This window comes from Vulpes lagopus, chromosome 13, assembly GCF_018345385.1.
Source record: "Vulpes lagopus strain Blue_001 chromosome 13, ASM1834538v1, whole genome shotgun sequence".
NCBI classification, from domain to species: domain Eukaryota; kingdom Metazoa; phylum Chordata; class Mammalia; order Carnivora; family Canidae; genus Vulpes; species Vulpes lagopus.
This window is the reverse complement of record NC_054836.1, coordinates 58828154-58842094: the sequence shown is the minus strand read 5'-3', so window position 1 is coordinate 58842094 and position 13941 is coordinate 58828154. Positions and strand designations below refer to the sequence as shown.

Here is a 13941-nt window from a genome sequence, read left to right as displayed (position 1 = left end):
CAGACCCTACTTTCTAAGTAACTTTGCCCTCAGCCGTTTGGATGATAATGCTCTTCCACAATCAATAACCTTTGTTGCAGACGCTTGCATGTACGGCGCTTGCCCTGGAGAACGTTTCCGGGAATGGTAACACCAAGTTGCCTGTCCTCTGGACAGTGTGTCAGCTGTGTCATATTTGTGCATAAAGGACACCATAGCTACTTTTCTATAAGAAAGTGACTTCTTATCTTCATATTCCCCCGCTAAGGAAAATCAAAGTCCACATTGCCATGTTCTTCTCAAATTTCAGAAGGCTGATCCACTAATATCACGAGGGGCAAAATTACTTAACTTCTCGCAGCCTCTATTTCTGCATCTCTGAATGGGGACTGTCACATAGACTCCTCGAGATGTCTGAAGGGTTGACTGAGGTACATGTTTGTAAAGTCCTCGATACTGTGGAGCTCAGTAAACAGTAATGGCTAATTTATTATTATTATTATTATTATTATTATTATTATTATTATTAGTGTTACTAGTATGGTTCTAGTTAATGATTTTTTTCATATAGTATTCAGGCAAAAATCATCTCCCTTCCTCTTTCTTTTAATATAGACCAATTTCCTTTTACAGAGCAATCTTTTGCATTTGGGGGAAGGGTCAGTCGGGTGGGCAGAAAGAGTGCTACCTATGGAGTCCCAGATCAGAGAAAAGGAGGGAGACTCTTCTCAGCTGGGCAACAGCAGGACCAGTTTCTTTTCCTCAGGCCGAGGCTACAAAGCTAATAGTAGATGGACTTCTTATTGAGGACCCCCATCTTATAAGATATTTTAAATGAGTTGAGGTAGAAATGCTACCACTTGCATATAAAAACAAAAACTAAACATGACAAAACAAAAATAAGACCAGCAAGCAAGTTGCTGATAGCGCAGTGATTTTGTAAAGAGCTACACAGTCATCGGGTTGAGGCATGATGCTTTAAAGGATTATTAACATGAACCTCAGTTGTGTCTTGTACTATGTCTGAGGTGCATTTTGGTTATATTTTATGTATAATATGACATCATTGTTCTTCTTTCAGGGTGGAGGAGGCTGTCATCTTGACTTACTTTCCTGTGGTTCACCCAGTCATGATCGCTGTTTGCTGTTTCCTCATCATTGTGGGGATGTTAGGATACTGTGGAACAGTGAAAAGGAATCTGTTGCTTCTTGCATGGGTATGGTGTTTACATCTTCTCTTTATTATGGCTAAAAAGACCAACTGGCACTGTGTTATTTTTTTTCATCAGTGCACAAGATTACGTGCTTAGGGACCCGTGATAGCAGGTCTCTAATCTGTGGTAATTGTTCAACATCCTGTGAGAAGGGAAGCGTTCTTTCCAGGAGAGATGATTTAAGCACAAGTATTTGTTGTACTCAAATGATGAGGTATGGAAATATGTGCAGCCTTTAATTATTTCACTCAGGCTAGGTGTTGGCGTTTTCATTTGAAAGTATGAGCTGTTTCTTCGCGTCATGGGCCTTATTACCACCGAAATGGACCCCTCCGTACTGGAACAAAGAAGTTGTAACAGAATTCTGGTTCTCTCTCTTCTTTTATAAACAAACTTGCCATAAAACCTATGTGGAAATTCAGGTGGTGAAGAAGCAAATAGATACTAAAATCCCAGCACTGGGTTTACACGGGTTAGTGGGTAAAAGTGAGTCTTGGCTTCCATAATCTTAGTGGTTTTTGTTGTGTTTTGTTTTGATTCTGAAAGTGTTGAACTAGATTGCTTCTTAAGTTCTATGATTCTAAAATGTATGATTTGACTTCTAACTCAAAAATTAGCAAACTCTTTTAACATTAAAAATCTGAGTCAATTTAAATTGACTAAATTAATTAAATTAAATTTTTTAAGCACACTGAGTTTTTAAAGTATTGCCTGTTAGTGGCAGCAGATAGTGAGGCTGCTACCATAATTGCAGACATCTCAGATTCTGTAAGAATTAATTCATTGGATATATTCCTTTCTTTGCAGCAGTTCTCAGTGCTAGCTATGCATTAATTTCTTGAAGGGAATGTAAACAAAATTTAAAGGGGTGCTAATATGCTGAATATCTGAGCAGAAGAAAAAATCCTGCTTTGTAGCATTTGGAGATTTCCATGGGGTAAATATTTGCAGCATGGTCGACTTTAGGCTACCAAAGTGGTATCACTGAACGCAGAGTTGGGGAGAGATGAGCACAAATTGGCTCTCAGGAGTCAACTCCTGCACACCAGTGCTTGACTGACTCCCAGCCCAAGCCAATTAAAACAGAATCTTGGTGTGAAACTGAACTACAGCTTTGACTTTCACAGGAACGACTCGTGTTAATATATTAGTTGGCTTTTTGGAGGATAACTGTTGGCTTCCTGGACTCTTCAGGTCTATGATTGGGAGGCAGGAAGTAGACTACACTCAGAGAAGGGGACCATGCCCATTACCTTGCTTCTCTCCACTTTGGTGTACAGTGAGGAGGATGGTAGAAGGGTTTGGAATCTTATTTTGCCATTTAAGATATGTGGACAATGATTTAAACATAAACTCAAGGACTTACTTTATATGAAACTTAGAGTTTACAGGACAGAGAAGGTATTTTGAACTTAAAAAAAAAACCCCGGAATCCTTGTTTTTCTTAAGATTTTATTTATTTATTGGAGACAGACGGGGAGAGACAGTGTGTGCGCAAGTGCATGAGTGGGGGTGGGGTGGGGTGAGAGGGGCAGAGGGAGAGGGAGAGAATCCCAAGCACACTCTGCACTCAGCGTGGAACCTGACTCGGGGCTCCATCCCATGACCTTGAAGTCACCATTTGAGCCAGAACCAAGAGTCAGATGTTCAGTTGACTGAGCCACTCAGTGCTTCACTCTCAGAATCCTTCTTTAAAGCGACAATCTTGGGGATGCCTGGGGAGGGGGGGGGCTCAGCCATTTAGCGCCTGCCTTCCACCCAGGGCGTGATCCTGGCATCCTGGGATCGAGTCCTGCATCGAGATCCCTGCATGGAGCCTGCTTCTCCCTCTGCCTGTTTGTCTGCCTCTCTCTCTGTGTCTCTCGTGAGTAAATAAATAAAATCTTAAAAAAAAGTGACAATCTTAGAATGCTGTCCCATTTACACAGCAATTTAAGAATAACTAGCCTTCCCCCTCTCCCCAACTTGTGTGACTCTGGACGGTGCCTGGACTGTGGGTTTGGGTGGAATGGGATAGCATATTTCATGGAACCTCAAAGACTTAGGAACATGTGTCGAGAACCATTTATACATTCCATTAGGGCTGCTTGAATGCTAGTAAAGCAAGCTGATGAAGAACCAAGCAATTTGGTCTCTGCTTGAGGCAGGAAGAGTCACTGAGACCTGTGATGAGAGGCTAATCTGTGAAGCTGGAAAGAACCGTATGATGTAAAGATGACATGGGGGAATGAAATCATAATGACAAAGATGATGATAAAGTAGTTGATATGAAGACTTTTATATGAATTAATTAATTTTGTGTCCTCCACCATGCTAATGAGATAGATATTATCCCCATAATATAGATGAGGAAATGAGGCACAGATTGGCTGATACGCCTCAGTCTGCATGGCTAGGAAGTGGAGAATCTGCTATTCGGACCATGGCCATCCACTACGATATATCTTAACAGCTTCCCTATTTTACTCTATAGCTGCTGCCTTTTCCTGCGTGCTCATAAATGTTTCTCATGTGATATAAAACATTTTCCCTAGGGTCTTTCTTTTTTTCAACCTGATAACAATCATCTAAAGTAGATAATTATGAATGAGGTTCACAGAGGTTCAGGAATTTGTCCAAAGTCACTCAGCAATAATGGGTTGGAGTTTTGACTCAGACCTCAGTGTTCCTGACTGCCAAGCCCATTCTCATTGGGCCTTTACTGACATCTCTTGTAGATGCTTCTCAACCTTTGAAGTCCAGCATATTTCCCTAAATATATATATATTTTTTTGTAACCAGTTCCAACCAGCAGCCTACAAACAACTTGATAGTATGAACTATTCACCTTGCCTATAGCTTTAATCAAACTGGAGTTGAAGCAGATCTTCATTTCGGCACAAGAAATAAACTACCATCCTCACCACCATATCTTGGATGTTATTTGAACACAAGGGTTGATTCCAAGCAGGTTTATTGTTTGAATTTATATTTTGAAATTGTTAGAATCCCAAATGAAAATGATCATCTTTAAGAGAAATAAAATAAAATGAAATAAAATAAAATAAAATAAAATAAAATAAAATAAAATAAAATAAGAGCCTATTAGATAGGATTCCACTACAAGGGGAATGGCTTCTTTTTTTTTCCCCCAAAATTTTTATATAAATTCTAGTTAGTTAACATATAGTGTAATATTGCTTTCAGGAGCAGAATTTTGTGATTCATTTACATATAAAACCCAGTGCTCATCATAACAGGGGCCCTCCTTACTCCCCATCACCCCTTTAGCCCATCCCCCAATCACCTCCCTCCCTCTACCCTCCATTTGTTCTCTGTCCTTATGGGACAGAGGGAGAAATGGGGGAAATGGCTTCTTAAAAGGAGCAGAGGGGCATTGATGCAAAATAAGACAGGATGTTAGGTCTTTGGCGAATATTTGCGATGCAACTCTCATGTTTTCTTCCTTTGTGCACCCTTTTAGTTTTTTATCCTAATTAATATTTAAAGAAGTTCAATGCATTCAATCCAACTGATTCGTTTCCCTGTATTTGAAGTCTTGTTTCACTTTTAAGACCTGTAAATGAGTTTGGCAGGAAGCGGCTTTTTTTTTTTTTTGAAGACAACCAGTATATAAAAAAAAAGACAACCAGTTTCTCTGATAGTTGCCATATCTTTTGCATTACCAAAAAAAAAAAAAAAAAAAAAAAAAAGAGCTGGCCATTGGGCTCTGGTGCTGCTCAAGCAAAAGTCAGCACACCCATTCTGGTTGTGGGAAAAAGTGGGAGACTCTCAAAACAGATCTTTCTAACCCAACTTGTGCTCCCCTCACACCACTCCCCCAAAATACCACAACTGGGCAGGCTAAGAGGCCACCCATAGGAAAACATTTCTGGTGAACTTTGGTCATGAACTTTGACCCTTCTATGGAATTATAGCTGCAAGTTGTTAAAATACCTTAATTTAAGTTCCCATTTAAGGTACCCATGTTGGATGCAGGGCATCCAATTAAATTTGGATTTCAGATAAGCAACACATAATATCTTAGTAGAAGTACGTCCCCTGCAGTATTTAGGATGTACATCTACCAAACATCATGCACTGTTTATCTGAAGCTCAGATGTAAATGGGCATCCAGGCGTTTTGTTGGCTTAATCTGTCAATCCTACTCTAACGAGATTTGTTCTTAATAAAGGTGCAATCGTCATGGCACAGAAACATTTGTGTATTTATAGGAATATATTTTTTATATCTATAAGAATAGTTAAATCCTAACTGTATTAGGGAAACGAGCCAAAACTGACTAGGAAAATAAACGTGAATATGCCATGACTTTCAAAGTGATTTTAGTAGCAGAGATTCCTTCTCTTTTTTAAAAGAGAAATTGAAGCTAAATGGAAATTGGTTTTAAGCCTTAGGTGGGTACTCCTGAGGCTTTTAGCTGTAGACTAAATGAAATTCATTTGTTATTGCAATTCTACTTTGCTATTAACATAGGCATTAGGAAAGCAGGGCCGGCTCGGGAATGTAAACATCAGCAGGCGTGTTTACAGTATCCACAGCCCACAGCCCCCAATGTCCCCATCAGGAGACCCGCACTCCTCAGAGCCCGGGGCTAATAGACCTCATAGACCTCATTCTACCTCCCGCAAACCGCCGCAGTCAAGCACTGGTCACAACTTACCTGGAAGCACTGCACATGCTTAGGACCAAGGACCTTGTGTTCCAGAAGGAAGGTTTTTTTTTTTTTTTCCTTCCCATTTTCATTATTCCAGAACATTTGCATATGGTTAACGATTATACGGAAGTACTGGTAAAGCTTTCTTAAAATATGCAGTGATTGAATCAGATGTGAAATGATTCTTTTAATGGAAATCAAGTAAATTTTTAATGGCCATGAAGAAATTAACCATCCTCGGGCTTTTTCTGTGGGTTGAAATCATAATGCAAAGCGGGAATATCTTTAAATGGTGATTTTCTACAGACTCTCCGTTTAAGGCCTTCTTCCGAGGAGTTGTACGTTTTATGACTCTATAGCTAGTCATGAGCGACTCAGTTAACGTTAAACTATTAAATTGAATATTTTTATTTTTTTCTGCTTATGATTTTGGTCGACAGCCTAGCAACTGTGTTTCTCGGTCAAGGTCCAGCATGTGGTTGGTCGCGTTTTCAGCCTTGCTCACCGGTTTACCCCGTTTTCTCAGAAGACACGGCGACTTTCTGTGGTTGGCCGCATTGTACGGAGAGGCAAGGGCGCCCCAGATGCGTGGTGGCCCGTCGCCGTCGCCAGCCTGCCCACACCGTCCTTGCCGGAGCCCGGGCCTGCGTCCCTGTCCCTCCACCACACTCCTGCTCCAGCGCGTTTGACTCCTCACCGGCAGTATCTCTGTGACACTTAAATATGCTCCACTTGTCATTGCAAGGCATTCGCTAGTCATTTAGCCCTTAAAAATATAACCTTTTAATGTCCTTATCGTAAAGGGAACTCTAAAAATTCTGCCGTAGTTCCCTCTTCTTTTGTCAAATACCCGAAACCGGTTCCCATTCCTTTCTCCCTTTCCCCCCTTCCCATCCCCATTCCCGCCCCCCCCACCCGAAGTCACGTGCCCGGTCAGTGCCAGCCACGGGGCGTACGAAGAGGAAAGGGAAGGAGCCAGACAAATAACAAAGCGAACTGTAGTATTGAATTATACGTAAAAAAAAGTGTGGGGACACAGAATAAGGAGCGGCTGGAAACTTCTGGCAGGTTTCGAAGGAGGGTCTCTATTTGAGCTGTTTCAAAAAGGTGTTGAAAATGTGTCCGAGGTTGTGGCGGAGAAGGGGAGCCGGGGGCTTCCGAACAACACGGAGTGGGGGCCCCCGGACCATTGGGTGGCGGAGGCCGTGCGGGTGGGACGGGCTCGAAGTAGTGCGGTTGGGAAGGCGTTTGTGGGAGAGCCTGCGGGGTCCTCGGGCTGCGAAGAGCCGATGGGCTGTTCTAGCACGGGGGGGTGGCACTCAGTGGCCCTCGGAGCCCCGGCTCGGTCCCGACCCAGACTGTGGGGACCGGCTCAAGGTGGCCGAAGTCCGGAGGCCCTGCTGGACGGGAGGTCTGGACGGACGTAATTGCACGTGGAGCAACGTTTGCGGTGCTGGACATCAGCGGATGACGGGTTATTCTAGGGGGAGGCACCTTTCCTGTGTGCCACGAGAACCAGAATTCTGTGGAAGCTCCGGTTCCACATTTAGTCCTCAGATTCGCAGCGGTGTCAGGCAGAGGAAACGGAAGGCGACGTGGACCTGCCTGGCCCAGAGGTTGGGTTTCACAGCCGCTCCCGTGTGTGGCGGGCCGGGCCGGGTCCCAGGGCCCCGTCGGTTTCCTGGTCCTGGTGCCTTGGCGCCCAGCAGGTGTCTTGTCTTTCTGGAACCGAAGCGCGTCCGAGTCGGGGCCCTCGGGACGGGATGCTGAGTGCCCCTGGACTCTGTGCTTCGCGGTTCGAAGTGGAAGAGCCCGAGCTTTGGGATCGCTGACCTTACGTTGTTAAGCTCTGTCGTCTGTTGTTTCCTCCCGTGGACATTTGCGATGCTCTGCTTCACCCAACGCCGTGCGAGCCCGCGGCCGGCGGGTGCGGCGGGGCCAGCTGGTCGCCGGCGCAGCAGGTGCACCTCGGAGGCGAAGCCAAGGGGTGGGCCTCGTCACCCCCCCCCCCCCCCCATTGGTTGGCTTCCTCTGGCAAACGTGAAACAGCCGATGTTCATTGAAGTCGCACAGCTGTCTAGGCCTCCGCGGGTACAGGGATAAAGCAGGGGGGCAGAGGAACACATGTACAAAGTGAGAGAGTTGTCATTTCGGCCAATGAGGGAAGTAGCTTTTAGAGACACTTTCTAGAAAAAATGATGTTTGATACTTTATATGCAGTGTCGCATGAAGTCCACGATGAAATAATAGTCTGAATCAAAGTTACAGTGTGTTTCATGAAATCGCATAAATTCAAAACACTTTTTCAGGATCGCGATCCATATATTTTTCCCTTTTTTCAGATAAAGGGTGATAACAGGCCCTGGTGATATGCTCGGGTTAAAGTGAATCTCCTCAGCTCACAGGACAGAAACGCTAATTTAAATTTTATTTGAAATGTAGAAACATGGTCGTCGTATCACTTAGTACCTCCGCTGAGCAACATATCTGAGTCATTCTAAAAATTTTTTATTTTCATTTATTTATGATACTCACACACACACACACACAGAGAGAGAGAGAGAGAGAGAGAGAGAGAGAGGCAGAGACATAGGCAGAGGGAGAAGCAGCAGGCTCCATGCACCGGGAGCCCAACGTGGGATTCAATCCTGGATCTCCAGGATTGCGCCCTGGGCCAAAGGCAGGCGCCAAACTGCTGCGCCACCCAGGGATCCCTTATCTGAGTCATTCTAAAGTAAGTGGTTATCTCTGCATTTTCTTCAGATCACCACTGTTTTAGTTTTCAAACTTTAGAATTTCAAAACTACAAATTTCCTCAAAATGATGACCACTATAAAGACATTTTGAAATACTGTCCTTAACAAAGGTACGATTGTTCTTAGATGATACTCGCCAGCGTAGGAATTGTTTCTCATTAAGTAAAAATATGAATTTTTTTTCCATGCCTCTTCTGGGAAGCAAGCGTTTAAAATATTTTAAGATTGCCAGTTCTGTGCAGGGTTTACACCTGAGTGGACCCTATGAATGGAGCATTTAGTGAAACTGTGAGAGGTTTGCCTTCATAATTAGAATATCTTAATTCTAAAAGTTTTCTCTCTGTGCTATGAAAGTATTTTAAAGGCTGGAAGGCTGGTGGAGAGGGCAACTGTGCCAAGACTTGGAAGCCCCCGATGTGTTTGGAGCGGGGCACGCGGGCTGGGCACTGTCTGTGTGAGTGTGTCGTGCACACTGTGAGCCTAAGAGTCACGGGGTCTTTCTTTTGCTGCCTAACGCAGGTGGCACATCTGTCCTTGCCTGTTGCTGAGCCTCCTGCCCATTTACCTGGGAGAAAATCGCTGCCTAGTGTCACCACTCTGGGCTCAAGTGGCTTCACATTTACAGAAACGTTTTGTTTGTTTGTTTTAAAGATTTTATTTATTTATTTATTTAGAGCACATGCGCAGGGGTGGGGGGAAGAGAGAGAGAGAGAGAGAGAGAGAGAGAGAGAGAGAGAATCTCAAGCGGACTCCACCCTGAGTGAGGAGCCCAATGTGGGGCTCGATCTCACGACCCTGACATCATGACCTGAGCAGAAATCAGGAGTCTGATGCCTAACCCACTGAGCCACCCTAAGGGCCCCTCGGAGAACCTCTTTTAAATGATATGAGACAGTAGAGGACATGCTTGATTCCAATAGTGTGTTTTTCACTGATGAATAAATAAAGGTGCTCAGGTGGGGAAGTCTTATCTTAGGTCTTAGAATTTTTTTCAGGTGTCTATCATTAAAAAAAAAAAAAGAAAATGTTTGTTAATGTGGACAATGTTTGGTTGAGGTGTCACAGCAAAAATATGGTGATCACGCTGACATGGGCACCGGGGAAGCCAGGTGCTGGGCGAAGGTGCCCTCAGGGGGACAGGACAGGTTCAAGGATCCCTGAGCAAAAAGGATAGAACGTAGTTCTGTGGAGGGCCGGCGGCCCCGGTTTTCCAGCCTCGGGGGTGTGGGGGGGTGTGGGAAGGTTCCATGAACGACTGACTCATTAAGGGAACCACTTGACTTGGTCGAGAACAAACTTTTCAAGCCCGTGAAGCATCTACCCACCGATAATGGATGTGCTCCCTTCCCATAATCATCGGCCTGTTGATAAAGCAGGTCTTGGGGGATCTCTACCTTCCAGCACCACTACAGCTCAGATAGTTCTTGTTTAAAATCGTTCGTGATTCATGCTATTGAATCCAAACTATTCCTTCTATCAGTTAGACTGAACTATGGATGTTCGAACGACTTTGGTGAGAGCGGAAAGATTTTATCATGTTTCACAGGGTTTTCTTTCCCTGAACATTGAGCGTGGCTGTGAATGGAGGTATGTTCATCTACTTTCTTCTTTTAAGGAAGAAGATATATTTTTCGCTCAAGAAGAAAGTGCTTTTACTTGAATAGATTTATCAAAACAGGAGAAAAAAAATAGCAACAAACCTCTGTACTTGTAATAAATATTTTTATACATGGATTTGTACCATTTCAAGGAAACACTTTATTTTCATTCTCTTTTTAACAAATAGGGTTTGTGGTTATTCTGGAGAACCTACAAAAATAAGTTACAGCGCCTAGCTGAAAATAAGGGTCAAATGATTGAAAGACTGGGATTTAGAAGGAGATACTTTTGCAGACGTTAAAGTTAGGTCCGAAAGTTACTGGGTGATGTTAATGTATAAATTCTCTTCCCAACCAATAAAACATCGTCTCTTAAAATCTCCAGTTTCCTAACCTGTTGTCTTGTAAACGACGTTGTCATACAGATGCCTGCTATAATGAACCCCTGACCCTCTTGTTTTGGGGAGTCATCCGGCTGCATTTGGTCGGGTCTGAGTGAGAGGCACAGCCTGGGTGAGAATGGAGGTTGGTGTTCTTTTGGCTCTTGTTGCTTAGGGTATTTCCAAGGCTCCTTCCGTTTTTTTTTTTTTTTTTTAAGATTTCATTTATTTATCCATGAGAGACACAGAGAGAGGGAGAGAGGCAGAGACGCAGGCACAGGGAGAAGCAGGCTCCATGCAAGGAGCCCGACGTGGGACTTGATCCCAGGACCCCGGGGTCATACCCCGGGCCGAAGGCGGCCCTAACCGGTGAGCTGCCCCCAAGGCTCCTTCCTAGTTGCACTTTGCAGCCTGGGGTCTGGTGATGGGACCCGCTGTCTCGAATTCAGGGGATAGGCCCCGTGCTACGTAACAAGGCCTGGTCAGGCCAGTACCCCCGCACACGCTGGGAGACAGCCAGGCGTGCGGCCCCCGGCTGACCCTGCGTGCAGGGCAGCTTCCCCCTTGGCCGCCTCCCCCTTAGCGCGTCCCCTGCGGAGGTGTCGCCGTGGGCCCCGGCGCTGGCTCCCACTCCGGAGGGGCCCCCTTCTCCTTCTCCGGCACCTCGGACAGGGCCTGAGGCCGCACGTACAGACTGGCACTTTGGCAACCTCCTTGATGGAGACACTGGCCCGAGCTGGCGGCGTCGGTAAAATCGAAGGGGAGCGTGAATCAAGATGTGTGATTAGAGACGTTCTTCTCTATTTATTCAAACATAAACACGAACAGGGGCTATTAGCGTGCCCGTGTCTTCAGACCTTGCCTGGAACCTCTGCTCGGGCTCAGGAGTTACTGGCCTGCGTTTCTTTAAAGACTGGTTTGTGGTTCTGGCTTCTTCCCAAGGTAGACCGATCTCGTTCCATTTGTGATTCTGAAAAGGATATTTAGCGTTGCCTTTTCTTTGAAGGATTTGTAGAAATACGCGGGACACGGCGAATAATGAATTGGCCGTCAGAAAGTACCGGGCCCATGACACGGTGCCGGGCCCAGGCTGAAAGAGCGGCTTTGTGTGCGGGTGTATTTTAGGCAGCAAGTACTCTTGGACTGTGGGTCGTTTAGTCCCAGTGGATTCTTAACAGAATGTGGGCTGTTCCATTATCTTGTACAAATATTTGGCACTGGAATTCTCTTATTTACTAACTATAAGTAATATAATATTTTTAAACCTCCAATCACCAGGAAAGGAAAAATAAACAACTGACATAGAGACACTTAGCACTGAAGGCTTGCAGAGTTTAGTATTTGACAGGGTAGAGACTGGAGTTTATCATCTATCATTTCACGAATGCAGGCTTTTAATCAGACTTTTTGTTTATTAAAAGTGCTGAGTATGTGGCACGTAGATGGGAGTCAGAAGGCACCGTGTTTTAAAAAAACATTAAAACGTCCCATAAAGTACGTTCCATCTTGAAATCGTTTTTATTTGGAGGGAGGTGAATCTCAGGTTGTACTAATTTTCCAAGATAAGCGAATATGACTTTTCTGGCCTCAAATTATTTTGACTGTTCCTTATGATAGAACGACCTGGGTTTTTAGTTATAAATTAAGAGAGCAGCAGGTTAAACTAACTTCCACAGTGTTTATGATTTTTACTTTTCTCTTGGTGAAATATATTTTTACTAAAAGTATTCTGTGATGCTTGTGTGTGATTATTTGCTTGCTTTTACGGGGAAAGTTACGTAAAAACATCAGTTTTGTTTCAGTGTAAAAATTATTTTCTAGTTGGCATGTACATAGAAAAGCAGGTTGGAAAATAGGTACCTGGTCTATTTGTGGTAGGTTGGGTTTTAGGGTTTTTTGTTTCTTTTACATGCTACGTATCTGAGTCCTCTCTCTGTAAAGCTGGATAAAATGAAGATGGAAGTTTTGTATTCAGATAATATATTTTCTATAAAAATGCTCTTATTTTCATATAATAAAGATTTTTTCATATATTTCTCAACTATTTATAAAATTTAACACTCTCCAAATTTAAGCACTCAGTACATTGACAGGCTTTGTCAGGACAGATTGCTTTTATGTTTTTATTAGGCTGATAAATGTTAGAAATGAAAAATTTAGAATTAATCTGTTTTCCCAAAAGTGAAGATCATTCCATCTTTTATACAAAAACAAATATCACTTTCTCAGAAATTTTATTCCTTTCGGTTATGAAGAGCAAAGTGTTAGAGATGTAACAGGAAAACAGAGCACTTTCATTTATAAGAGCTTTTGTCTAAGTTTTGTTTAATGAACAGTTAAGCACTCATTGGCTGCATGACACCAGACTTCATTATAAAATTGTAAAATGTGAATAAGGAGAAAAATTAATTTCACTACTGGAAAGAAGCTGATCTTACTGACTTAAGGGAAATTCAAAACATAAAAAGAAAAGATGGAATTTTTAATATAACCTGTCAGGGATTTTAGGTAGCAATTGAAGCAGTATTTGTGCCTTTAACCAGCCATCCTAGGTGGGAAGAAAAAGGACATTTTTTTTTTTTTTGCCATCCTTGAAGTTTTGATATTATTGGTGGTCTTTTTTTTCTTTTCTCCCAACTAGGAAAGATCAAAGATAGGAACATAAGGTTTTAAGTCATTCCCCATCAGCTCGAAGATAAGAAGGGTTTTGTGTACACACGTGTGTGTGTGTTCAGAAGCTGGGGACCCAGTGATAGTAGATGAGGTAACGCGAACACCAGCAGCACCAGCAGCACCATCCCTGAGAGAGCGCGTGCCACGTGCCGGCCACTGGCATGTGTTTCACATTGTCCTGACTCTGTGAACCACGCTATGGGGGTGGCACTGCGGTCATCATCATTTGACAGAGGAGGACACTGAAATGCAGAAAAGTTCAGTGGTGGTCAGAGGCGTAAAGCTGGGGCCGAATCCAGGATGTGTGGCTTCAGAGCCTGCGCTCTGGAAAACATACTGGTCTGCCGCCTGTCAGCTGTGCGTGAATGTACCTGTAGCTCCATTTTCTCTTTCTAAAAAGTAGAGTTAATGATGCTTTTGTAATATTTAAAAAAATATTTTATTAATTATTCGTGAGAGACAGAGGGAGGCAGAGACACAGGCAGAGGGAGAAGCAGGCTCCCTGCAGGGAGCCTGACGTGGGACTCGATCCCGGGACCCCAGGGTCAGGGACCCCTAAGGCAGATGCTCAACCCTTGAGCCACCCAGGCGCCCCAACTTTTGTAATATTTTTTTAAGGAGTAAATTATATAGTGCACGTAAATCTCTGCCACATAAATTACCTGTGCGTGCATATCTGTGCGT

At 43.7% G+C, this 13941-nt stretch overlaps 1 protein-coding gene across 5 annotated transcripts in view; it reads left to right on the top strand.

Moving 5' to 3' along the window:
* TSPAN12 (tetraspanin 12) overlaps positions 1–13941 on the top strand; it is a 65376-nt gene that overhangs the window by 14736 nt on the left and 36699 nt on the right. For all 5 annotated transcript variants that reach the window (XM_041727427.1, XM_041727425.1, XM_041727429.1 and 2 more), the window contains one exon: positions 1061–1196. In XM_041727427.1, the coding sequence (XP_041583361.1) occupies positions 1061–1196 (136 nt within the window). The remainder of the gene's footprint in view (positions 1–1060; positions 1197–13941) is intronic.